This window comes from Aotus nancymaae, unplaced genomic scaffold (assembly GCF_030222135.1).
Source record: "Aotus nancymaae isolate 86718 unplaced genomic scaffold, 86718_ANA_hifiasm-v0.15.2.pri h1tg000022l_1, whole genome shotgun sequence".
NCBI lineage: Eukaryota > Metazoa > Chordata > Mammalia > Primates > Aotidae > Aotus > Aotus nancymaae.
Window position 1 is genome coordinate 46,115,674 of NW_026988435.1, and position 27,116 is coordinate 46,142,789.

Below are 27,116 nucleotides of genomic sequence, written 5' to 3' on the forward strand. Positions count from 1 at the left end.
CCCCCGAGCCCACCTGTCTTTTCCAGTCCTTCGGTGTCTTGTCTCTTTACTTTTCGGATCCAGTGCCCCAGCATAGTAACAGGGGACACCCCACGACCCTGTAGGGCTTGACCCTACAGCCACACAGCACCCAGCAGCTGGTCCTCCATCAGAAACCTGTGGATGACCAGCTTGAGCAGTAAAACCACAGAGTCCAGGGTCACCAGGGTGGAAAGGAAGGGTAGAAAACACCTTGAAAGGAGATTTTCAGAACAAGTGAAGCACTAAAGTGTGCATGAAAACCCTTCAAGGTCAGGTATGAGGCAGAAAGAGGGAGAGCCGCAAGGCAGAGGAATAAGGCATAGCTCTGGCTACAGACCACATCCAGGGAGCCAGAGCTCAGGTATGAGTCAGGCAAAGCTAATGACCAGCTAGGACAAACATAATTCTCTTTGGGAAAAGATAAGAGTCCAGATCCCCCACAACCTACCTTCTGCCACCTCCACTACACATGCTATCAAATAAATACTGAACTAGCATCGCCGGCTAGGATGAGGAGAGTAAGGCACTTGCTTTGGGTGCAAATTGAAGGGAGTATCAAAATGCCCAGTAGCCCATGTTTTTTTAACACAGTAATTCAATATTTTAAAACATAAAAATAATGTAAAAAATGCCCTTATAAGAAAACTTTAATATTTTACTTTTTTTTTTTCTAGAGCTAAGGTCTCACTCTATCACCCAGGCCAGAGTACAGTGGCACAGTCATTGTTCACTGTCACCTACAATTCCCAGGCTCAAGCAATCCTCCTGCCTCGGCCTCCTGAGTAGTTGGGACTACAGGCATGTGCCACCACATCCAGCTAATTTTTTCATTTTTTGTAGAGATGAGGTTTTGCCATCTTGGCAAGCCTGGTCTTGAATTCCTGGCCTCAGGCAATTTTCCCAAGCTGGCCTCCCAAAGTGCTGGGATTACAGGCATGAGCCGCTGTGCCCAGTCCAAAATTTTAAATAAAGATGGAACTGGTTAACAGTGCCATACCAAGACATACTGGAACCTAAGGCAAAAGGAAAATCAGTAATACTGACCACGTCCAGTATTACGGGACTAACTAAAGATACTATGGTACATGTAACACACGCACTACGTGCATGCCACAGAAGATTCCTATTAGAGTTTTCTATTAAAATACTGGTTTCCCCACTAAACTTAGCTTGTCAAAAGCAAGCTCCATGCCTCGTCTTTATCATCTCACAAACTAGTATAGTAAGACAGGACACAATAAGGACTCAGTTTATTTACTGAAAAATGAATCAACTCCCAGTGATTAAAGATCAAAATATGTAAAAGCCAAGGTCTTCCTTCTCTTTCATATGACCATGGGCCCTTTCTTTTTTCATTTTTTTTTTTTTTTCAGACAGAATCTTGCTCTGTCACACAGGCTGGAGTACAGTGGTACGATCTTGGCTCACTGCAACCTCCGCCTCTCGGGTTCCAGCAATTCTCCCGCCTCAGCCTCCTGAGTAGCTGGGACTACAGGCACATACCATGACACCCAGCTAATTTTTGTATTTTTTTTTTTTTTTAGTAGAGATGGGTTTCACCATGTTGGCCAGGCTGGTCTCAAACTCCTGACCTCAGGTGATCTGCCCACCTCAGCCACCCAAAGTGCTGGGATTACAGGCGTGAGCCACCGCTCCTGGCCGACCATGGGCACTTTCAAAGCCCCTGGCAGTGCTATGGAGCCAGAGCAGACAGAGCTACGCAGGCACCCTCCAGAGCAGGGGTTCTCAGTTCTCAAAACAGGGTCCTCGGCCTCCCAGCGGGCTACAGAATAAGCCACACTGCAAGTCCTTTCAAGTCTCAGTGACAATTTTTACACTTATTCAGAAGTTACTTACTAGTAACCCATTTAATGAAGTATTAAGGGCTACTCAAATGTAGTGTTCATGAGGAAAATTTAGCACCTTAACTAGAATTTAGTGAGTTGTCTAGCCCAGTATTCCAAGGAGAGAAAAGTTCCTGCTTCAGATCACAAACGCAGAGTTGCAATTCCTTAGAATTAAATACATTGCCCATGGCTGCTTTCCCGTAGGCAATAACAGCAGGACTGAGGCACGGCAACAGAGATCATATGACCCAAAGAGCTAAAATACTTTCTGTCTGACCCTTTACAGAAAACGTTTGCTGACCTCTGCCTTACAGCATGAAAGTAAGAAAAACCAATCTTCTGTACATCTTAAAAAGCAAAGCTAGCATCTGGTGATAACTGTAATACAGGGCAATCTTCTGAAAAGATGGCCAGTTGAAATTCTTTGCTGACTGCCATTTAGATTTAAGGTGGCAAAAACAACTCCCAAGTTGGCAGGTGTCTTTAAATTTCTATATTTGGTCAGAATCAGTTAGCCTTAAGCTAAAATGAAACACATATACTTGCAACAACCACGTTGCCACCTGAGACCTCACGTTGCTGCCAAGATTCATCTCACACAAGACCAAAGACTTCTAGGTCACATAAGAATTAGCAAAAAATAAACCCTAAAGGCTCTGTTTCTTACGCAAATATTTTGTCTAATATTTCTATTCCAACCAAAAGTATCTGTAAATAGTGTATCAAGTTTCCAATTATCAAGTCTAAAGAGACTGCCCATTCAATTCACTCTTCTAGTATTGAAATATTAAATGTCATTTCTTGGCCAGGTGTGGTGGCTCACGCCTGTAATCCCAGCACTTTGGGAGGCCAGAGTGGGCAGATCACTTGAGGTCAGGAGTTCAAGACCAGCCTGGCCAACATGGTGAAACCCTGTCTCTATGAAAAATACAAAAATTAGCTGGGTGTGGTGGCGTACTCCTGTAGTCCCAGCTACTCAGGAGGCTGAGGCCGGAGAATGGCTTGAACCTGGGAGGCAGAGGTTGCAGTGAGCCAAGATGGCACCACTACACTCCAGCCTGGGCGATAAAGTGGAACTTCGTCTCAAAAAAAAAGAAAAAAAAGTCACTTCTCAAACTAGTATACTAACTGTTAGGCTTTTCTTCCAATGACAAAAAAAAAAGTAGGCAAATTCTGCTTCCTACCAAAACCTCAGCAGAAATTCTGTTATAAATGGGGCTAATGAGCTCCAAAAGAGCAACTTCCCAGTCTCTGCAGTCTTGAACATCTAAGATGCATCTGACGTTTAGAATAAAAGGACTGAAAATATGCCTAAAATAATGGTATTGGTGAACTCAAAACGCTACATAAGCAACACAAGTAACTCATCTTCAATAAAAAGCAAGTTCTCTTTACCTAAATATACAAGGTCTCGGGATAAACAAGCTCAAAGTGTGAAAAGCCAGAAAAGCACTCCTCTGGAGCCAACACAACTGAGTCACTAAAAGTAGATGTGACGTAACTTGACCACCTTATTCTTCATCTTAAAAGAAAATATAACTTGTAACCTACAGTAAGAGAAGAAACACACCCAGTACTTCAAAACAAACTAGCAATAAAAATAAACAAGAAAATGAGTATCTGTGAAGTTCACTGGCCAGAAACAAGACAGTCATGCTAAACTGACCAAAATCTAAGGTAGCCAAATTAGCACCATAAAGTAATTCTAAAGTAAAATAAGTAATAAAATTCTTACAAAAGACTGCATGTAATTTGAGAAAGCAATTAGCACAGCAATACAGTATTTTCAGACCAAATTATTCTTGACAGAATCTTAAGAGGCCTACCAATTTTTCATTAGACAGAGTACAGTAACTAATGACTTACCATACTTTAGATTCTGTGCTTCTTCCCTCAGTCAAGTTAGAATGTAAAAACCTGTGGTCTGTATCATGCAATCCTCAAATATCTGTATCTTAATTTGTATCTATTATGTTACAGTGAAGACATATAAAAAGATACAAAGAATAACACAATACCCACCTCTCTGGTTAAGAAAGAAACCCTATAACCAGAGTTGAACAGCCAGAGTTGTGAATGCTACTCAAAGGAGTACTTCAAGGAAGTGTAAGCACTAGCTACATCTGATATTTAAACTAGCCAAGCATTTCTAATACTTTAGGTATGAAATCTTCTTTCTCTGCATGTCTGCATCAACAGCAGCATACTGCATGCAATCTTCCACACCATGGTGAGATCTGTTTCTGCTGATTTGTATAGCTACAACCTAGTTCCACCGATAGATGCCAACCTTCTAACACATCACAATTTCTTTATCTATTCTCCAGCTTAGAGACATTTAGGTAATTTCCTAGTTTGTGTGATTACAAACACCGCTGCTATACCGTTTTCTGTACAAGCGTCCTGGTATCCTATGTAAAATGTTCTCTGGAGTGTACATGCAGAAGGGGACTCTCTGACCTCGGCATGTGCATACACAGCCTCCACAGACCAGATCGGCAGGCTCCACATACCCTCCCTCAGCACATGGACAGGTATAAGCTTCACTGTGGCTTCATGTCCAATTGGAAGTTTGTCATCATCCGATTGGGATTTTTTTCAATGAGAGGCACTGAAAAGGCATCTTATTAGGGTTATAATTTGCTTTCCCCTGATTACTATGGAGAACAAGAATCTTTCCATGTTGATGAAGCTCATGCATGTTTTATTCTGTAAATTGCCTGATTTTCTCTTTTGCCAATTTGTGTATTTGGTTATTTGCTTTTTCCTTATTGAAGAGGTCAAATAAGCAAATTACTTAGTTATGTGAGTTTTTTCAAGTGTACACAGAATGACCCAAACTAGACAGGGTAAAACCCAAAACTGCCTTTCAGAAGAGCTAATGTTCACAGCACCATCTACCAATCTATAACTCAACAGAGAAATAGAAATTGTAGCTGAAAGCTATGCCACCTGGAAAGAATACACATTAGTTCACAGGCCCCAAATGACTTTCAGATACTGAGTTTTGTTAATATCTGGAAATGATGAGAACTCTAAACTTAGGAATTTGAACACTATCTAGATAGTTTGTCTTGAAAAACATACTTCCTTCACCAGGACAATTAACTGGCATGCAATGCCTTACGATTATCTTACAAGGTCCCTAAAGATAACTGTCCTACCTAGAATTACTAAAGCTGTGACTGGAAACTGTTTAGAAACTCCATCATGTTTGAAGATTTCCTTGCAGCCAATGCTTATGCGAAAAAGCGATCAGGGCCACCAAAATGCACAGTAACATTCAGTAGGACTTTTAGTAACAAACAAGGTAGAACCACACCCAGAAAGCGAGGATTTGCTCTCACCCATCAGGTAACATTTACTGAGCACTTTCTCTGTCCTGGACTGATGCTCTCCAGAAGTTTACAGGAAATGGGAGAGAGACAAACAAAGCAACCAGTGAACAAAGTGTGGTACAAGCTTTACAGCGCCCTCTCCACACTTAATTCTCAAGGCTGCTATTGTCTTAAGACATTTTGTGGAAACACTTCTAGAAGCATCTTCGAAAAATACAGTCTGCACTGTGACTATCCCAGATGAATTCTTTGGAAAACAGGAGCTTGTGGGTGGCTCTGATCCACAGACCCAGCCGCACGGCTACTCCACAGAGAGGTGGGGCAACACCATCACCCTGATTTGCCCACAAAGCTGAGCTGATTTTCCTGCAGTGCTCACAGCTGCTTCTGAAGTCAACTGCACAAAGAACTCGAAACTTCCCACAAGCCGTACTCACTGATGCCATCCTACTGGTGACGTCTGGGGAAGATGCTGGGTGGGGATAAACCAATAGTAACTTCAAGAAACAGGGACCATAGAGAGCCGAAACTCCAAGAGACACTTCTGTACCCTCCACCGTGCACCTGGATGAGACAACCTTGCTGAGCCACTGTTCTCCCACACATGACAAATATTCTCTGGCCCCTGACAGTAAACTGAACTGTGTCAGTTACCTCAGCTTGGTAAAAGCAGAGGTGTGCTCTTCACAGACATTGCACGCCAACCGCAAATTTGGGGACAGCGTTAGCTTGAGAACCAAGTGACCATTCAGGAATGTGGGTAACTCCCTCCCTGCAGGCCTCTCTCCTCACTCCAGGTGAAGAACCACCTTAAACTCTGGGCCTTCGGCCATCCCCTTCAATAACACCTCCAGCAGGTCTGACTTGAGGAACAGTTAGTGTAGATATGAAAAGGCCTTTCATGGCCTACTCAACAAGGACTGGTAAAATCCTAGGAAGCATGAGCAGTGAGGGAAAAAAATAGCCTGGCCTAAGTCTAATAAAAAACAATACTTGCAGTTGCCAAGTGTTACCAAGTGTCAAGGAGAATGGAAACGCTGGGGTCCTGTGGCAGCAATAGAGAAACAAGAGCCACAAAAAGGAGTCTTTGGGCCCTCCACGTGCGGCTCAGTGCCAGGACAGCGCTCAGGGTCCCCCCGCCACCATCCCAGGGTCTGGGCACAGCACAGATCCTGCCCACACCAGGCCCTGGGAGCACAAGCCTGGGTGACCAGTGGCTGGAGGGAAAGGAAATGGACTGAGGTGTTGACGATGGGGAATGTTCCTGACACATGTCATCCCATGGCTGAATGACTGAGGAGAAATACACAGAGAAGAAACAGACAGGACCCTGGCAGGGGCATGCCACCGGCTGACTGCACTTAACTGCCCTAGCCTTGGCTGACAGAGCCCTCACTGCACACAGTTCTGTCAAGTGGCCACTTCTAGCAGACACCTGAGAGGCTGACAGGAACGGGGAAAATTACCTGGAAGGTGTGGCTGTCAAGGTTGAAAAGTTATGACCACTACAGTAAATACAATCCAGTCATCCTGCTGGCAGCACCTACCACCTCGAGGGGACTCCAAGGTCAGCTGGTGTACCTGGCCACCATATGCTGGAAGTTCCTAGATTTGGAGAGTTAAAAACAGGGTCTTCATTAAAAAGGTAAGTAAACTAGGAATAGCCTGAAACCATATGGCTGGGGAGGCTATGCCACTGAGAACTCACAGAGGCCAAGTCACAGCAATGTCCCATGTATGACCCTTTGAGTGTTTGCCACAAAAGAGATGGCTATGTGGCCCAATGGCAGAATCGCATCTGACCTGCAGGGCCCACAGGGATTTCAGGGGGAAGCAAAGGGAACACACTATGAGCCAACTCTGCATTCTGGGAAAATGCAATATGTCATGGTAAACCCAGGTCAGCAAGCGGTTTGAAACAGTGGCCATGGCCTGGGAGACAAAACAGGAGATAGTAGAGAGGGGCACTGGAAAATACCAGAGCAAGAGGTGACAACCAACAGGGCACATCCCAGAGGAAGGCTCAACACACAGGCAGGAGGATTACACATACATACACACACTCCCCCACACATCATAGACACCATACACACATATCACACACCACCTACACACCACCCACCCACACACCACACACACACAACATACCACCCACACACCACACACAAATCAGACACCACACCCACTCACACACACCCACTCACACACCACACACACCACACACACACACAACATACCACACACACACCACACATACACCACACACAAATCACAGACATCACAATCACACATCACCCAGTCACACACCACCCACTCACATACCACACAATCAGACACCACACACACATCACACACCACCCACACACCACACACCACTCACACCAACACACACCACACACCAACACACACCACACCCACACCACACCACATGCACACACATACCACACACATATCACACACACATCACACCACACACCCACCACATACCACATACCACACACACCACACATACCCAAACACCACACACACCACACACCACACACATCATACACATCACACAGCCACCACACAGCCACCACACCACACCACACACAACACACACACACCAACACACACAACACACAACCACACACCCACACCATACACACCCCATACACACACCACACACCACACACACACCACACACCCATATTCGCCACACATTCCACACACTTCCCCCTACTCCACACACACCCCAAACACCCTCACACACACAGCCCACATCCCCCACACCCACACCACACCCCCACATATACCCCACACACACATCCCACAAACACATATACCCCATACCCTCCACATATACACACCATAAACATCCAACATACACATACCACACAAACACATCCTCCTCACATACACACATACACAGCCACACACACATGATGCATACCACCCCCACATCTCCCCCCACATAAAATACACTCATCCAAATCCCTAGTCCCACATATACAAACACACCACAGTCACACACGATACCCACCTCCCCTCAACATATATACACACACACCACACACACATTCCCTCACACACCATAAACATGCCCCACACAAACACATACCATACGCACACCAGATACCCCCAAAACACCCACATACACATATACCACACACAAAACACATCCCAACCCCTCCACACACACACCCCGCACAAAGGCACCCACATCCACACCGCACACACACATCCCAGCCATATGTGCCTCTGACACGAGAGAAAGCAAAGGTGAGTGGAATAAACAAGGGAAGGCCAAGCTGAGGCAGCCACACTCACCCCTTCACCCCTGTGCGGCAGGAAGTAAAGCCTGCTGGGACACCCACCTGCACAGGAAGGGTAGAGCAGGGAGGCCGTGAGGGTTGCACCAAGGTCTGTCTCCACCACTATGGAAATGAGTGGGAGCTGAGTAAGGATATAGAGGAGGATCCCGGCGGGACTGGAGACCAGGAGAAATGACAAGAGTCTGTGCACACGAGGCAGCTTCTTCCCAAACCTCACTAAGCAGCCCCAGCTGTAGGAACAGAGGAGGAGGATGGCTGGGCTGGTCAAGGCTGAAAGCATCAGGAAATGTGATGCACACTGGGGCTGGTGAGCTAGAGGGAAGGAGGCCATGGGGGCAACGGTGTGAGAAGGAGGAGGAGGAGGAGGAGGTGGTGGTGGTGGTGGTCTTGCAGTTTAGAGGGAACAATGGTAGGAAGGGAGGCAGGGAGGAGAGCAGGTATGCCCTGAGTGCTACAGCGGTGTCTACCAGACAGTCCACCTCATGACTATGTGCAGCATCTGGCCCAAGGCAGACGACTGCCACAGTCAAAGGCACATCAAATCTGGGGAATTGAGAAAGGCAATCGACCTTGAAATTAGATTATTAAATGAATCACCCCTAAACATGTTCAGGTCACTCAAGATAGCAGGAAATGGGGAAGGGGATGCCAACAAGCCAGTACTCAGTGAACAAGGGAAGTGTCTGGATGGTCAGAAAACTGCAGTGATGAGAAAGGCTGGATGTGAGGGAGAAATTAGTTGCTTGAATTTTCAAGGAGGAAAAATTTTTGCATGAGACTGGAAGAGAAACAGCCTTTAAAAATGAGCATTCTCTGTCTCAAAAAAAAAAACTACATATGCATATATGTTACACTATATTATATGCATTACCTAAGTGCATATAATTTTTAGTACAAAATACTAACATTGACTAGAAAGTTTGGTTCTGGATAAGACGGCCTAAACACACCCTCCAGTCTTGCTTCCACTGAAAGCAGCTATAAATTCCAAAGAGAATATATGAAGCAGTTATTTGAGGACTCTGAAAAGTAAACAGTAGCAGGCAGATAGGCAAAGAAGATCAAAATTTAAGAACCACTAAACCAGCAGTGAGTTTACCACTTCTTCCTCTAGTGTCCCTGGCCTGGACTCACGGGAGCTCCAAAAGCCGTAAGTAGCACTGAGCCATGTGGAGAACACCAGAAGGTCTCTGGTGAGGCTCCAGGAGTGGGAAAGGGGTCTTCTGCCAGCAACCACGCGCAGTGGCGGTGGCGGCATCCCCAGGTAACTCAAACTCTGTGGGAAACGAATTTTCCTTACACTTGAAAGCTCTATGACCTTCTCAACCCCTGCTGCAGGGCCGGACGAGGGCAGAATCGCAGGCGCTTGGACACTGCAGGGTATATGAAGCCCCAGCATTCCAGGTGAGGGACTTTAACTAAAATGTACCCAGAGAGTTAACAGCTCAGAAAAGTGACCTCACAAAGTTGTTTATAAACTCTGGCCTCATCCCAAGGTGTGGCTGTGTGGATCTGATCACAAACAGTATCTGAAAGACTCAGAACTGCAGCTCCAATTACCCAGCTCTCAGACTGGCCACTGGGCGGCACTCATGGGGGCAGTTCCAACAGCTCTGTAAAGGCTCTTTGAAAACAGGACTGGCACAGGAAACCAAACAGAAAAGGCTGGTTGGAATCTGACCTAAAGGGGTTGATTGCCTGTGAAAATAAAACATCAGCATTTTCCAAGGATTTAAACAAGACCAGTGATCACATAAATGTCCAGGATAAATCCAAAATTACTTGGCATACAAAGAAACAGGAAATCTCAACTCACATGGAAGAAAACCATCAAGAGACACCAAGGCCAGGATGATACAGATGTTGGAAGCATCTGGTACAGACTTCACAGAAGCTCTTACTTTTAAAAAGTGTTCCACAGCATGGCATGGTGGCACATACCTATAGTCCAGCTACTCAAGAGGCTGAGGTGGAAGGAATACTTGGAACGCCTAGGAGTTCGAGGCCAGCCTGATCAATGTATGTAGAGACCCAGTCTCTTTAAAAATAAAAATAAAAAAATAAAGATGCTCTAAGAAGTCAAAGGCAACACTCAGAATGAATGGTGTGAGTGGCAGAATCCTACACTGCTCCCTCTCCCCACGATTTTCTGCCCTAATCTCTGGGACTATAAATTATCACATGCTGATTATGTCATTGCCTGGAAAAGGGGATTCTGTGGATGTAATTAAGGGTTACTAACCAGCTGACTCAAGAGTTTATCAAAAGGAGTTTATCCAGGTACGCCTAATCTAAACACATAAATCCATATGAAGCAGAGAGTTTGCCTTCTTGAAGTAAAATTTTTAACAAAAGAATAAAAGCAGACAGAGTCATCTTGCTGGTAGCAGAAGAGGAAGTCTGAGACTGGAAACGTCAGAAGGACTCAATGAGCGACTGTGGCTTGAAGACAGGCCCATGTGCAAAGGAATGCAAGCAGCCCCAGCAGCTGACCCACAGCTGACCAGCCAGCCAGGACACGGGAACTCGGTCCTGAAACCAAGACACTGGACTCTGCCAGCAACTTCAAAGTGCCCAGAAGCAGATTCCTCCCCCAGAGTCTCCGAAAAGATCCCAGCCTGGAAAACACCTCAATTCTGGCCTATGCAGAGAACCCCTCAAACCCACTCAGACTTCTTACTTACCAAACTATGAAATAATAAATGGTGTTGTTTTAGCCACCAAGTTGGTGATAATTTGTTACATAACAATAGAAAACAAATACAGATTTTAGTACCTGGAAGTGGAGTGCTACCATAACAAAGACCTATTTAAATTCATTTTGACATAACCATGAAGTATCATGTGATAGTATCTGGGGCTCACTGATTGCTCTAAGGTTAGTACATTCCTTCCTTAAATTTATTTTTCTAAAATCCTATTTAAGAGAGTGCACCCCCTTAACTTCTCCAGACAATTTATTTCCTCTGGTTTTTAGAACTACCACCAAAATTAACTGTGTTTACTTGAAGAAAGGCCCAATCAGCACATTCTAATTAATTGTAAATAGAATTAACTTTTTAACATCATCCACCATACACTTTGAGTTTGGTACACTGTCCTGGCTTCAAGTCTCCCAGAAGCTGCAGTATGGTGTCCAAGAGCACTCGGCTTGAATTAACCAAGAATTCACGACCACATGCTATGGCAGCAACGTCTGCAACAGAAAGATGAAACAAAGCATCAAGATTATGAAGACTTCAAACCTAGCAAATTTTGTGCAGACGTGTATACCTACGTAACAAACCTGCACGATCTGCACATGTACCCCAGAGCTTCAAGTATAATTTTAAAAATTATAAAATTCAACATTTTATGGCATTCCTTGAGACTAGATATCACTGTACAGTCTACCTAGGTCAACTGCCTTACGGGTCATTTTCAGGACCCATAATGCCACCTACCTAATGAGGACACTCATTGAAAACACTTTGTGACCTTTTGTTTAAATGTTATATTGGATAGTCTTCTTACAATAATTATTAGCCAGGGCCTATAAAAGAAAAGATCGGCCAATCAGAATGTAAAACGAGTAATTCTATATGACAAAACACTACAAAAATTAAAGTTAGCAGACAAAAGGAGAATGCTGTTTGTACAAGATGTGTCTACAAAAGACTACATTTCACAATGTATTGATTGGAATATTTGCTAATCAATAAAGAAAAAAAAAATTTTGTGCAGAACAGAGTATTTATTACTGTTTTTCTGCTAAAAGACCTAATAAAAACACAGCTGACAATGAGGTATTTAAAAATGAAATTGCTAGGCATCGTGGCTCACAACTGTAATCCCAACATTTTGGGAGACTGAGGTGGGAGGATCGCTTGAGGCTACAAGTTCAAGACCAGCCTGGGCAACACAGCAAGACCCTATCTCTACAAAGAATTTAAAAATTAGCCAGGCATGGTGGTGCGCACCTGTAGTCCTAGCTATTCAGGAGGTGAAGGTAGAAGGATTGCTTGAGCCCAAGAGGTAGAGGTTACAGTGAGCCATGATCATGTCACTGCACTCCAGCCTCGGTAACAGAGCAAGGCCCTGTCTCAAAAAAAAAAAGTATAACAAAAATGACAGCCCAGAAAGAATCACTGACAATCACAAGAGCTACTGAAATAGTAAATTATGTGCACTGTGATTAGCAAGTGCCGAAAGAGTGAAACAGAGCCCTGGAATCTAAGCATGTCTGCAGTCCGTACGCTCCAGAGTACTGCATTAAACAGCTGTGGGCAGTTAGGGTCCAAACATAAGGGAGGGCTGATTATCTTATCTGGGACTGAGGATGTGTAAATTCACTTTTAATAGCATCCATAATCTGAAAACCCAAAAACCAAAATGCTCCAAAATCTAAAATTTTTTGAGCACTGACAAGATGCACAAAGGTCATGCTCACAGAGCATTACAGATTTCAGATCTTTGAATCAGAGTGTTGAAACAGCAGGTATAATGCAAGTATTCCAAAATCCAAAACACTTCTGGTTCCAAGCATTTCAGATAAGGAATATTTGATCTATATTTGCTAATAAGTTTTAGCCATGATACAAAATTGAAAACTGAAATTATATGCAGTCAAAAAAGACTATGAAAACTGATTTTGAAGAAAACTTATTTTCTCAATTTTATGTCCCATTGTGGATCAGCAAGTACCCCATTTCTTCATGCCTGAGGCCCTGCAAATCGGCGTAAAGACCAGACCAAGTAATTACACTGCTCCCAGTGGGCAGTGCTGCAGACACTACTGGCTCCATCAACATTTCCAAATACCTGTCAGTATCCAGTGATCCAAGTACGTTTATGTACATGTTTCTAAGAGTTTACTTTAGTTAGATCTGGCAGTAAAGCACGATTCAAAGTGACTAAGATTTCTAAGCCAAATGGTCAGACCAAGGTGGAAGAGAGACAGGCCAGCAGCCTTGTCTTTCTCCTGATTTTAATAGAAATGCTTCTAAAAACTCACAGTTAAGTGTGATGTCTGATGTGTTTCTGGTAGATACCCTTTATCAGTTTAAAGAAGTCTTCATCTGTTCTTAGTTTGCTAAGAATTATCAAAAATGGAAGCTGAGTTTTATCACTTACTTGTTCTGCCTTTGACTACATGTAATCTTATGCAGAATATAAAATTTCATCTACGCTCCTAGACCAACTTCATGAACTCAGATCTTTGACATTCCTATTTATTTTTGTTCACCTGGTCTGAGATGGACCAAAAGAGGAATATTAAAGTCTTCTAAACCTAACAGAGTTTTCTCCGTTTCTACTTGTCTTTGCAGCATTTGGCCACATCATTGGTGCTGTGTCTTTGGGTACATACTTTCATGATAGCCATAACTTTATTGAGAACAGAACCTTTCACTGATACAAACTTACCTTCTTTGGTTAATGAATTTTAACCTGATAGGTACATTTTCCAGAATATGACACATTCTAGTTTTACTAAAGAAATATTTTAGGAGAAAAATGAACCAAGTAAGCATTTGACATCATAAACACAAAAGATAGCTTTTAGGTAGCTTTTCAGGGGAAAGCATTATTCATGTAAATAACTGCAGACCACATACTGAAACCCAGCAGAAAAAGAGCTATAGTCTCTGGGAGCCTGACTCCAGAGATAGGTACCAGGTGAGCCTGGCCTCATGTTCAGACCCTTGAGTAGTCCCCTACACTGTGACTCACTTGTCAGAAGTAGAATGCAGCAGAACGGATACCACGAGCCTTCCAAGGATGGACAGGAAGAAGCCTATGACTTCCGCTTTGGTCTCCTGCCACTTGCTCTAGGATTCCTAAGTCACTGTGAAAGAAGTCCAGCTACCCTAAGGCTGCCATGATGAAGAGACCACACAGAAATAGCACAGTGGAGGCCAGGCATGGTGGCTTACACCAGTAATCCCAACAATTTTGGAGGCCAAGGCGGTGGATCACTTGAGGTCAGGAGTTTGAGACAAGCCTGGCCAACATGGCAAAACCCTGTCTCTACTAAAAATACAAAAATCAGCCAGGTGTGGTGGCTCACACCTATAATCCTAGCTATTTGGGAGGCTGAGGCAGGAGAATCGCTTGAACCCGGGAGTGGAGGCTGCAGTAAGCCAAGACTGCACTACTGCACTCTAGCCTAGGAGACAGAGCAAGGCTCTGTCTAAAAAGAAAAGAAAAGAAATAGCACAGTGAAGAAGCCTTGAGACTCTATGAGGGGAGAAGAGAGGGAAAGACACCTCACTAGTCCCCAGCTGTTCCATCCCTCAACAATTTGAGTCATTCCAGCTAAGGACCCAGATGTCGGAGAGCAGCAGCAGCAAATTGTCCCTGCCAAGCCTGACCAAATTGTAGACTCATGAGCAAAATTAATGTCATTAAGGAGGTTTGTTATACAGCAATAGAAATATTACTAATACTGAAGAAAAACAAACAAACAAAAACTATATCATAGCAAGCAACAACACCCAACACGACAAATTTACTGATAAATGAAGTCTGTCTCATATATCTAGTATTGTAGCTGCAAATGCCAATGCTGCGTTTCATTAAATATCACCAAAACATGAACTACGAAGTAAAATAAATGTGAATAAATTCCTACACAGACTGCTCCAGTATTTGTCTGTTGGAATTTGTTTGTTTTACATGGCAATTTGTACTTTGCTTACTGTTAATCTATCTAGAATGCTTGTGAGTCAATTCAAGGCTACAGAATTGACTTTGTTACATTCACCAAAAGTAAAAAACTCGTCAGTTTATTTTTCTGTTAAAATGGTTTTTCTAGGTTCATTTTTCATTAAAAGTGTTTATAGGTAATTCTAAAGGTTAACATACTAATTATATAATTTAAGAAATGGGCCAGGCACGATGGCTCACGCCTGTAATCCCAACACTTTGGGAGGCTGGGGCGGGCAGATCACAGGGTCAGGAGTTTAAGACCAGCCTCACCAACATGGTAAAAACCCATCTCTACTAAAAATTCAGAAATGAGCCAGGCATGGTGGCACATGCCTATAATCCCAGCTACTCAGGAGCTGAGGCAAGAGAACTGCTTGAACCCAGGAGGCGGAAGTTGCAGTAAGCCGAGATTGCGCTGCTACACTCCAGCCCGGGTGACAGAGCAAGACTCCAACTCAAGAAGAAAAAATAAAAGAAAAAGAAACACATGAAGCACAGTGGCTCATGCCTGTAACCTCAGTATTTTGGGAGGCCAAGGAGGGTGATCAGCTGAGGTCAGGAGTTTGAGACCATCCTGGTCAAAAAGGTGAAACCCCGTCTCTACTAAAAACATAAAAAAATTGGCTGGGCATGGTGGCGCGTGCCTGTAGTCCCAGCTACTCAGGAGGCTGAGGCAGGAGAATTGCCTGAACCCAGGAGGCGGAGGTTGCGGTGAGCCGGGATAGCGCCATTGCACTCCAGCCTGGGTAACAAAAGTGAAACTCTATCTCAAAAAAAAAGAAAGAAACTCACTCAAAATCACACAACTACATGGAAACTGAATAAGAATAACTGCTCCTGAATGACTACTGGGTACATAACAAAATTAAGGCAGAAATAAGTAAGTTATTTGAAACCAACGAGAACAAAGACACAATGTTCCAGAATCTCTGGGACACTACTAAAGCAGTGTCTAGAGGGAAATTTATAGCACTAAATGCCCACAGGAGAAAGCAGGAAAAATCTAAAATCAACACCCTAACATCACAACTAAGAGAACTAGAGAAGCAAGAGCAAACAAATTCAAAAGCTAGCAGAAGACAAGAAATAACTAAGATCAGAGCAGAACTGAAGGAGATAGAGTCAGGAAAAATCCTTCAAAAAAATCAATGAATCCAGGAGCTGATTTTTTGAAAAGATCAACAAAATAGACCACTAGCCAGACTAATAAACAAAAGAGAAAAGAATCAAATAGACACAATCAAAAATGATAAAGGGGATATCACCGCTGATCCCACAGAAATACAAACTACCATCAGAGAACACTATCAACACCTCTACACAAATAAACTAGAAAATCTAGAAGAAATGGATAAATTCCTGGACACATACACCCTCCCAAGACTAAACCAGGAAGAAGTCAAATCCCTGAATAGACCAATAACAAGTTCTGAAATTGAGTCAGTAATTAATAGCCTACCAACCAAAAAAAGCCCAGGACCAGATGGAGTCACAGCTGAATTCTGCCAGAGGTACAAAGAGAAGCTGGTACCATTCCTTCTGAAACTATTCCAAAGAACAGAAAAAGAGGGACTTCTCCTTAACTCATTTTATGTGGTCAGCATCATCCTGATACCAAAACCTGGCAGAGACACAACAAAAAAAGAAAATTTTAGTCCAATATCCCTGATAAACATCAATGTGAAAATCCTCAATAAAATACTGCAAACTGAATCCAGCAGCACATCAAAAAGCTTATCCACCAAGATCAAGTTGGCTTCATCCCTGGGATGCAAGCCTGTTTCAACATACACAAATCAATAAATGTAATCCATCACATAAACAGAACCAATGACAAAAACCATATGATTATCTCAATAAATGCAGAAAAGGCCTTCGGTAAAATTCAACACCACTTCATGCTAAAAACTCTCAATAAACTAGGTATTGATGGAATGTATCTCAAAATAATAAGAGCTATTTATGACAAACCCACAGCCAATATCATACTGAATGAGCAAAAACTGGAAGCATTCCCTTTGAAAACTGGCACAAGACAAGGATGCCCTCTCTCATCACTCCTATTCAACACAGTATTGGAAGTTCTGACCAGGGCAATCAGGCAAGAGAAAGATATAAAGGGTATTCAAATAGGTAAAGAGGAAGTCAAATTGTCTCTGTTTGCAGATGACATGATTATATATTTAGAAAACCCTATCATCTCAGCCTAAAATCTCTTTAAGCTGATAAGCAACTTCAGCAAAGTCTCAGGATACAAAATCAATGTGCAAAAATCGCAAGCATTCCTATACACCAATAATAGAGAGCCAAATCATGAGTGAACTCCCACTCACAACTGCTACAAAGAGAGTAAAATAACTAGGAACACAACTTACAAGGGATGTATGTGAAGGACCTCCTCAAAGAGAACTATAAACCACTGCTCAAGAAAATAAGAGAGGACACAAACAAATGGAAAAACATTCCATGCTCATGGATAGGAATAATCCGTATCGTGAAAATGGCTATGCTGCCCAAAGTAATTTATAGATTCAATGCTATCCTCATCAAGCTACCATTGACTTCCTTCACAGAATTAGAAAAAAATATTTTAAATTTCATATGGGGCCAGGCACAGCGGCTCACACCTGTAATCCCAGCACTTTGGGAGGCTGAGGCAGGTGGATCGCCTGAGGTCAAAAGTTCAAGATCAGCCTGGACAACATGGTGAAACCCTGCCTCTACTAAAAATGGTGGTGCATGCCTGTAATCCCAGCTACTCAGGAGGCCAAGGCAGGAGAATTGCTTAAACCCAGGAGGCAGAGGTTGCAGTGAGCTAAGATCACACCACTGCACTCCAGCCTGGGCAATAAGAGTGAAATTCCATCTCAGAAAAAAAAAAATTCATATAGAATCAAAAAAGAGCCCATATACCTAAGACAATCCTAAGCAAAAAGAACAAAGCTGGAGGCATCACACTACCTGACTTCAAACTATACTACAAGGCTACAGTAACCAAAACAGCATGGTGCTGGTACCAAAACAGATATATAGACAAATGGAACAGAACAGAAGCCTCAGAAGTAACACCACACATCTACAACCATCTGATCTTTGACAAACCTGACAAAAACAAGCAATGGGGAAAGAATTCCCTATTTAATAAATGGTGTTGGGAAAACTGGCTAGCCATATGCAGAAAACTGAAACTGGACCCCTTCCTTACACCTTATACAAAAATTAACTCAAGATGGATTAAAGACTTAAATGTAACACGTAAAACCATAAAAACCCTAGAAGGAAACCTAGGCAATACCATTCAGGACATAGGCATGGGCAAAGACTTCCTGACTAAAACACCAAAAGCAATGGCAACAAAAGTCAAAATTGACAAATGGGATCTAATTAAACTAGAGAGCTAATGCACAGCAAAAGAAACTACCATCAGAGTGAACAGGCAACCTACAAAATGGGAGAAAATTTTTGGAATCTATCCATCTGACAAACGGCTAATGTCCAGAATCTACAAAAAACTTAAACAAATTTGCAAGAAAAAAAACCAACAACCCCATCAAAAAGTGGGCAAAGGATAGGAACAGACACTTCTCAAAAGAAGACATTTATGCGGCCAACAAACATATGAAAAAAAAAAGCTAATCATCACTGGTCATTAGGGAAATGCAAATCAAAACCACAATGAGATAGCATCTCACTCCAGTTAGAATGGGGATCACTAAAAAGTCAGGAAACAACAGATGCTAGAGAGGCTGTGGAGAAACACAGACACTTTTACACTGTTGGTGGGAAAGTAAATTAGTTCAACCATTGTGGAAGACAGTGTGGCAATTCCTCAAAGATCCAGAACCAGAAATACCATTTGACCCAGCAATCCCATTACTGTAGGTATATATCCAAAGGATTATAAATCAATCTACTATAAAGATACATGCACATATATGTTTACTGCAGCACTGTTCACAATAGCAAAGACTTGGAAGCAACCCAAATGCCCATCAATGACAGAATGAATAAAGAAAATGTGGCACATATACACCATGGAGTACTATGCAGCCATAAAAAAGAATGAGTTCATGTCCTTTGCAGGGACATAGATGAAGCTGGAAACCATCATTCTCAGCAAACTAACACAGGAACAGAAAACAAAACACCGCATGTTCTCACTCATAAGTGGGAACCGAACAATCAGAACACATGGACACAGGGAGGGGAATATCACACACCAGGGCCTGGGGAGTTGGGGACTAGGGGAGGGATAGCACTAGGAGAAATACCTAATGTAGATGATGGGTTGATGAGTTGATGAGTGCAGCAAACCACCATGGCACATGTATACCTATGCAACAAACTTTCACATTCTGCACATGTATCCCAGAACTTAAAATATAATAAAAATAAAATAAAATAAAAATTTCAAAAAAAAGTACAAAAATTAGCTGGGTGTGATGGGGTGTGCCAGCCTGGGTGACATAGTGAGACTCTGTCTCAAAAAAAAAAAAAAAACATGGCAAACTTACTTGCCTTCACCTAGAAAAATCAACAATTACCCAGAAAGTTATATCACTCATTGGAATTCTATTTCACTTCTCTCAAGTCTTTTTTTTTTCTTTTCTGAGATGGAGTCTCACTCTGTTTCCCAGGCAGGAGTGCAGTGGCACAATCTCAGCTCACTGCAACCTCCGCCTCCCGGGTTCAAGTGAGTCTTCTGCCTCAGCCTCCTGAGTAGCTGGGATTACAGACACGTGTCACCATGCCCGGCTAATTTTTGTACTTTTAGTAGAGATGGGGTTTCATCACCATGTTGGTCAGGCTGGTTTCAAACTTCTGACCTCAGGTGATCCACCCGCCTCAGCCTCCTAAAGTGCTGGGATTACAGGTGTGAGTCACCGTGCCCAGCCTACTTCTCTCAAGTATTAAATCCAGTTATCTCCATGCAAAGGACACCTGGAGCCCCGTGGGGTCATGCTCATCTAAAACATACATGATCTCTTCTTACATTCTATTAATCTGGAAACCTGTAAAGCTGACTGTGCTTATCTTCTCACTGAAGCTACCTAAGAAGCAGCATGTTTTTAAGGAAAAAGTCCAAGTCCGCAAAACAATGACCTGTATCTAATCCATACTCTGTCAACTGAAGGAAGGACCTTATCTAAGGAAAGACTACAAATTAACGAAGACCAATCACTGAAAGACAATTAAGAAAATTTCTATGATTAACTGGATATTGTAGATAATAGATACCCAATATTTCTGAATTAGGAGGATGGCTATATGATTGGACTAAATTGAAAATGTAAGAACCACGTCCATGGAACACAGAAACCTAAAAGTCTTCAGTGCTTTCATAATCCTCTCATTGACAGCCTCTAATATCCCAGACTATCATAAATCTTTCCATCTATACAGAAAAAGATTTGGCCATGCTCTGGGGTCCATTTTACTTCATAAAATGGCATGAGAAGAGGAAGAAAGATGATTCTGTCCCCAGCAGTTTTTGAAGACATTTTTGGCTACCACACTTGGGGGTTGCCTCTAATGGATAGAGACCAGGGATGCTGCTAAACATCCTACAATGCACAGGATTATGATGTCAAGGGTGAGCCATGCTGCTCCAGGGCACACCTGAAAAACCACTGCCAGTCAGCCTGTCCCCGATCCAGGGGCCAGGACTTACAGCTGCCTTGTCTCAGAGCCACTGCAGCTCAGCTACACTCAATAAAGTCTTCAGGCCTTGCACTAGATCACCTTGAAACCTAATGGCACCACAAACCATATAATCCCTGTTGCTAACTGAATATACCCCACACTTTTCTTCTGGTCAACTGATTATGAAGTAGCATTACTTTTTCCTTCTCATATGATAGTACATCAACGTAATACTCCCACCCCAGCCCTTTATTACACTTGCCTGATGCCAGAGAGCCTCAAGGTTAGCCCCATAGTCCAACAAGTGTCCATACCCAGAAGAGATCTTGTAGACAACACTCCCATATCAAAGCCTGACTTCATGCTGTTTGTTAAGAGGATTTTTTTTTTTTTTTTGAGACAGAGTCTCTCTCTTGTTGCCCAGGCTGGAGTACAGTGGTGCAATCTCAGCTCACTGCAACCTCCACCTCCTGGGTTCAAGCAATTCTCCTGACTTAGCCTCCTGAGTAGCTGGGATTACAGGCATGTGACACACTCAGTTAATTTTTGTGTTTTTAGTAGAGATGGGGTTTCACTATGTTAGTCAGCCTGGTCTTGAACTCCTGACCTCATGATCCGCCCACCTCAGTCTCCCAGCATGCTGGGATTACAGCGGCTGACCAAGAGGGTCTTATCTTAAAAGTACAGAGTCAATGCCAGGCTGGTGACGAAGTCGCCTGGGTCCATGTTCCAGAGCAGGCTTCCTTCTTATAGGGCCTCGAATTATAGCTGGTGATGAAGTCGCCTGGGTCCAGGATCCAGAGCAGGCTTCCTTCTTATAGTGCCTCAAATTATATTTGTTTGCTACCTGTTGCCTAGAGTCTTAAAAGTTTCTGTTCCGCTATTATCCTGACAGATGATTCAGAAAAAAATCATGTTGATCTGTGCTCAAATTGTAAATCAACTCTCTCCAAATCGACCTCACCTTTCAGGAGGTTCAACCACAATGGGGGAACCGGGACGGCCCTAACGATCTCTTCTAGAGTTCAAGGTGCATGAGAAACAAATGGGTGCTCAAAGAACCGCCCAACAAAAACAAGGACTCCCACACAGCTAGAAAAAGATGGGCTGTTCTGAAGACATGGGAAAAGGCAGCTACTAGCTCATAAAATGGTACAGTCACTGCAGAAACCTGTCTGGCAATTCCTCAAAAAGCTAAACAGAGTTACCACACCCTGCTATTCCACACTGTGGTAGATACCCAGACGAACTGAGACATACATCACACATAAACTTCTATATGAATGCTCATATCAGCATTATCCATAACTGCCAAAACAACCCAAATGCCTGTTTGTTGACCCTTCACTGCTGACTTAGACTCTCTGACACCAGAAGACCAATAAGCCAAAGTTCAAAACTGGCACCTTATTCTTCCACATGCAGAGTCACACCATTCTAAGACTAGGATACCATAAGGGTTATCTAGTATCAGACTCTTCTCAGAAGACAAAACCGAAGGTCATATATGCAAGAATACAGGGTTAGTCAGTGGCAGAAGCAGCAACGGACACAGGGCCTCAAGCCCCACCTGGTCTTTTCTGCACACCACGCTGCCTCCATGTGTTGGTGTCAGTGTGTGGAGAAGGAGGGATCGGCAGGCCAAGAGCAGCCATGGTCACTGACACAAAGGTGCTCTGCTGGTAACTTTGTGCAACTAGGAAGGTCCCTGGAAGACTAAGCTGCATCCGGTCCTGCCCCCAAATTATCAATAATTGAAAAGTAATTCTGATGCTGCAATCATTATCTAAGATTATTTGAATGCATAAACCAGAGACAAGGAGTACAATCATAATTTTCAAATCACTGAAAAGCAGAAAAAGCATTTAGAAAAGTTTTCGCTGACAAGTTAAGCAAGTCAATCTTCACAGGAATGTGAAGATTTACAACTCTTTTATGCTTTTCATTTGCCCTCTTATCCAAGTTATTGGAAACAATCACATTTCTTATCAATGTGCTATCATTTATCAAAGTTCACAAAATGTAAAGTAATTAGAGCAGATGCTACTATTCCAACCTTGCAGATGTCCAAAGAACTGACATCCTGGAAAGTAGATTTGCTGGGCCCAAACTCCTCGGCACTACACTAACCTATCTTTAAAGATAGAAATTTAACCATTTCAATGTTTAAATAAATTCCTGGTTCCCAGCTTTAGCTTAGGGTACAGAAAACTGATAACAGCTACCCATTATTTTTGGGGGCAGAGGGAGAGATAATTCACCAAAATCACAGCTTTTCTTGAACACATTAGAGAGCTAAGGCTGGACATCAGCCAACCAATCTGAAAAATGAGAAAAGGCAGCAGCCTGCAAGCAGATACATGAAGCAAGAACTTGCTCATCTGGGGCATATGCTGGACACCATATAAGGCAGCAAAAAGAAAAAAAGAAAGAAAAAAATCCTGCTAAAATATTTAACAAATCACAAAATCAGCAGATGCCCTGGGCTGGTGATGAGTGGAGAACTGGATTACAGAAGGATGGAGTGAAGGAGATCTGGAGGAAGGAACAGGAGCTCCACAACCTAACTGTGGTGGGTAAACAGCTGTATGCCTTTGTCAAAACCTATAGAACTGCAAAAAGATTAAAAAAAAAAAAAACAACCGAAGAATGAATTCACTGTATATAAAATTTTTAAAAGAACATTTGTTTTAGAAGGAAAAGGATCCATTTGACAGCTAACCCATGGTCTCTGTTACCTATACCACAGAATAGTCTTGGTATTTGAGACACATAAGCCCCCAATGCCTCTGCAAATCAGCACTTTAATAAAACATTCTTCCCAGTCGAATTCATTAATGTGCAAATATAAGTGCCCACTATTCAACTCTTCATAAGAGTTCCTATGTAAACCACCACCAGCACAGGAAAACAAAGCCATGCTGAGCTTGAATGCTGGGCAACAGGGTAGCTTCACTCACTAGCCCACTGCCTCACCAGCCTGCCAGTCAGCCATTCAGGCAGCTCAAATTCACAACCAGCAAAATGACAAATCGCATGGATCATATGCCTCTGGGGTCACTTGCAAGGAGATGAAAATGCAAATCATCAAATTTGCAAATGCCTTCTGTTAAAAGACAACCTTCAAACAATGTTTTAAAAGGGAGAGCAATGCAAGCCTGCTACAACTGTAGGTGCCATGATGAGCGTGCAGAATTCTGCCCCACACTGGACAAACCACTGGGCCGAGTAAGGAATAGCCAGAAAACACCACAATCTCAGCATCCACCTACAAGAAGTATCACCAAGTTTTAAGGGATTAAGAAAAAAATGTCTACACAGGACCGGCCCCATTAGGATTTCAATAAAAGAAGAATAATGCCATGAGGAAAATAAAATTTTCTCTCTCTTTAATAGCACAGAATTTGCCTAAGAGCAGCATGGGATAATAATAATACAGAAGAGATTAAAGATCATGTAAAAAAAAAAAGTTAACAGTCTGAAATTAAATAATTAAAACTTAAAGCTGTTGGGATTCCTTTAAATTATCCCAAGCATTAAGAGGAATGTGGCTCTGTGGCTGCAAATTCTACCTTTCTTTCCTGTAAATAATTAAGACCAAACTGTGCTGGAGATAAGACTTTCTCAGATAACCTTCCTGGGAATGTAGCAATCTGTAAACAGGCAAATCACTGTGGGATCCACACTGGTCTTGTATGGAAATTGTTGCAATCCTGCTGGAACTTCTCTGTCTCTGCCTATATAATTCTTCACTTTGGAACACTGACCCCGTTGGTTTGGAGGTGGTATTTCTGAGTGGCCATTGTCAAGCTCTGTGCACAAATAAACTCTATACTTAGTCATACTTTCTGAATCTCATTGTTCAAGCCTAAGTCACAGCAATGTATTGAACCATTTCACTGACTTCAGAACAAAGAGCCTCAATACTCACTAGTACATTGCACCTCTTTTTCTTTTTTTTTTTAAGACAGAGTTTCACTCTTGTTGCCCAGGTTGGAGTGCAATGGCACAATCTTGGCTCACTGCAACCTCCCAGGTAGCTAGGATTACAGGTGCCCACCACCACACTCAGCTACTTTTTTGTATTTTTAGTAGAGACGGGGTTTCACTATGTTGGCCAGGCTGGTCTTGAACTCCTGACCTCAGGCAATCCACAGCCTCGGCCTCCCAAAGTGCTGGGATTATAGGCATGAGCCACTGCGTCCAGCCACATTCCACCTCTTTCTATATTAAGTAATTTTTGGGGGGTGGGGGACGGAGTCTTGCTCTGTCACCCAGGCTGGAGTGAAATGGTGCCATCTTGGCTCACTGCAACCTCTGCCTCCCAGGTTCAAGCAATTCTCCTGCCTCAGACTCCAGAGTAGCTGGGATTACAGGTGCACATCACCACACCTGGCTAATTTTTTTTGTATTTTTAGTAGAGACAGGGTTTCCCCATGTTGGCCAGGCTGGTCTCGAACTCCTGACTTCAAGTCATCCACCTACCTACCTTAAGCCTCCCAAAATGCTGGGATTACAGGCATGCGCCACCATGCCTGGCCTCTATACTAAGAAATTATTTAGTCCCTGGACTTTATCCCTTATGACAGTTTTGATATGGAATTTTATCATAACTCCCAGGGAAAGCTTTACTTTATTACCTTTTAGGAGAATTTTACTGAAGAGACAATGTAGGTTTTTGGAATTATATAATTATACTAAAACAATAGCAAAGAGCTCAGTTTAACCTTAGCTTAAGGCTTTTAGTGTAGCTAGCTAGACAGTAAAATTATGATTCTCCATAAAAGCAGCTAAACTTAGTTGTCCTTTTTTCCTGTCAAGATACGTAACTACACAGAACATGAAAACTCATCTGTTTCCTTTATATCATTCATTCTCAATAACTGATACTTATCAGAATCACCTGGGGTGATTTTCGAAAATAAACACACCTGGTACCTATCCCAGATCTATGGAATCAGATTCTCCAGGGTGCAGCCCAGCATTACTATCTGAAAACATTCCAGAGAGATGTTTACACGCATTGAACCCTGACTGTAACACCGGTCTCTACAACAGTCACTACAGTTGAAAAGAACCATAGGCACACTTCATTTTATCACTTTCGATTTAACGTGCTTTGCAGACACTGTTTGTTTTTTTTTTACAAATTAAAGGAATGTGGCAACCCTGCATTGAGCAAGTTTGTTGGCGCCATGTTTCCAACAGTATGTGCTTACCTCACGTCTCTGTGTCACATTTTGGTAATTCTTGCAGTACTTCCAATTTTTTCATTATTATTACATCTATTATGGTCATCTGTGATCAGTGATTTTTGATGTGACCACTGTAATTGTTTTGGGGCACCATGAACCACACCCATATAAGACAGCAAATTTGATTAGTGCATGTTACTTATCTTCTGACTGTTCCAATGACTGACCATTCCCATCTCTCTCCCTCTCCTAGGGCCTGGCTATTCCCTAAGACACAACAATATTGAAATTAGGCCAATTAATAACCCTATGACGATCTCTAAATGTTCAAGCAAAAGGAAGAGTTGCAAGTCTGAAATCAAAAGCTAGAAATGATTAAGCTTAGTGAGGAAGGCATGACCAAAGCTGAGGCCTGCTGCAAGTTAAACCTCTTGCACCAAACAGCCAAGTTATGACTGCAAACACAAAGTTCTTGATAGAAACTAGAAGTGCTACTCCAGTGAACACATGAATGGTAAGACAGTAAAACAGCCTTATTGCTGATATGGAGAAAGCCCAAGAATTCTAGATAGATCAAAAATCAGCCAGAAAAATTGCTCTTCAATTCTATGAAGGCTGACAGGGTTGAGGAAGCTGCAGAAGAAAAGCTGGAAGCTCATACAGGTTGCTTCATGAGGTTTAAGGAAAGAACTTGTCTCTATAGTATAAAAGCACCAAATACAGCAGCAAGTGCTGATGGAGAAGCTGCAGCAAATTATCCAGAAGATCTAGCTAAGATCATTGCTGGAGGTGGTTACACTAAACAAGAGATTTGCAACGTAGACAAAACAGCTTTCTATTGGAAGAAAACGCCATCTAGGACTTTCACTGCTAGAGAAAATTAAAGGCCTGGCTTTGAAGCATCAAAAGACAGGCTGACTCTCTTGTTAGGGGCTAATGGTGCTGGTGACTTTAATTGAAGCCAATGCTCGTCTCCCATTCTGAAAATCCTAGAGCCCTTAAGAATTATGCTAAATATACTGTTGCCTGTGCTCTAGAAATAGAAAAACAAAGCCTAGATAACAGCACATC

The 27,116-nt window shown here is 42.7% G+C and overlaps 1 protein-coding gene across 1 annotated transcript in view; it reads right to left on the reverse strand.

Moving 5' to 3' along the window:
- HSF2BP (heat shock transcription factor 2 binding protein) overlaps positions 1-27,116 on the reverse strand; it is a 91,423-nt gene that overhangs the window by 40,965 nt on the left and 23,342 nt on the right. Inside the window, exon 5 of the mRNA XM_012444800.2 lies at positions 11,599-11,716. Coding sequence (XP_012300223.1) covers positions 11,599-11,716 — 118 coding nt within the window. The remainder of the gene's footprint in view (positions 1-11,598; positions 11,717-27,116) is intronic.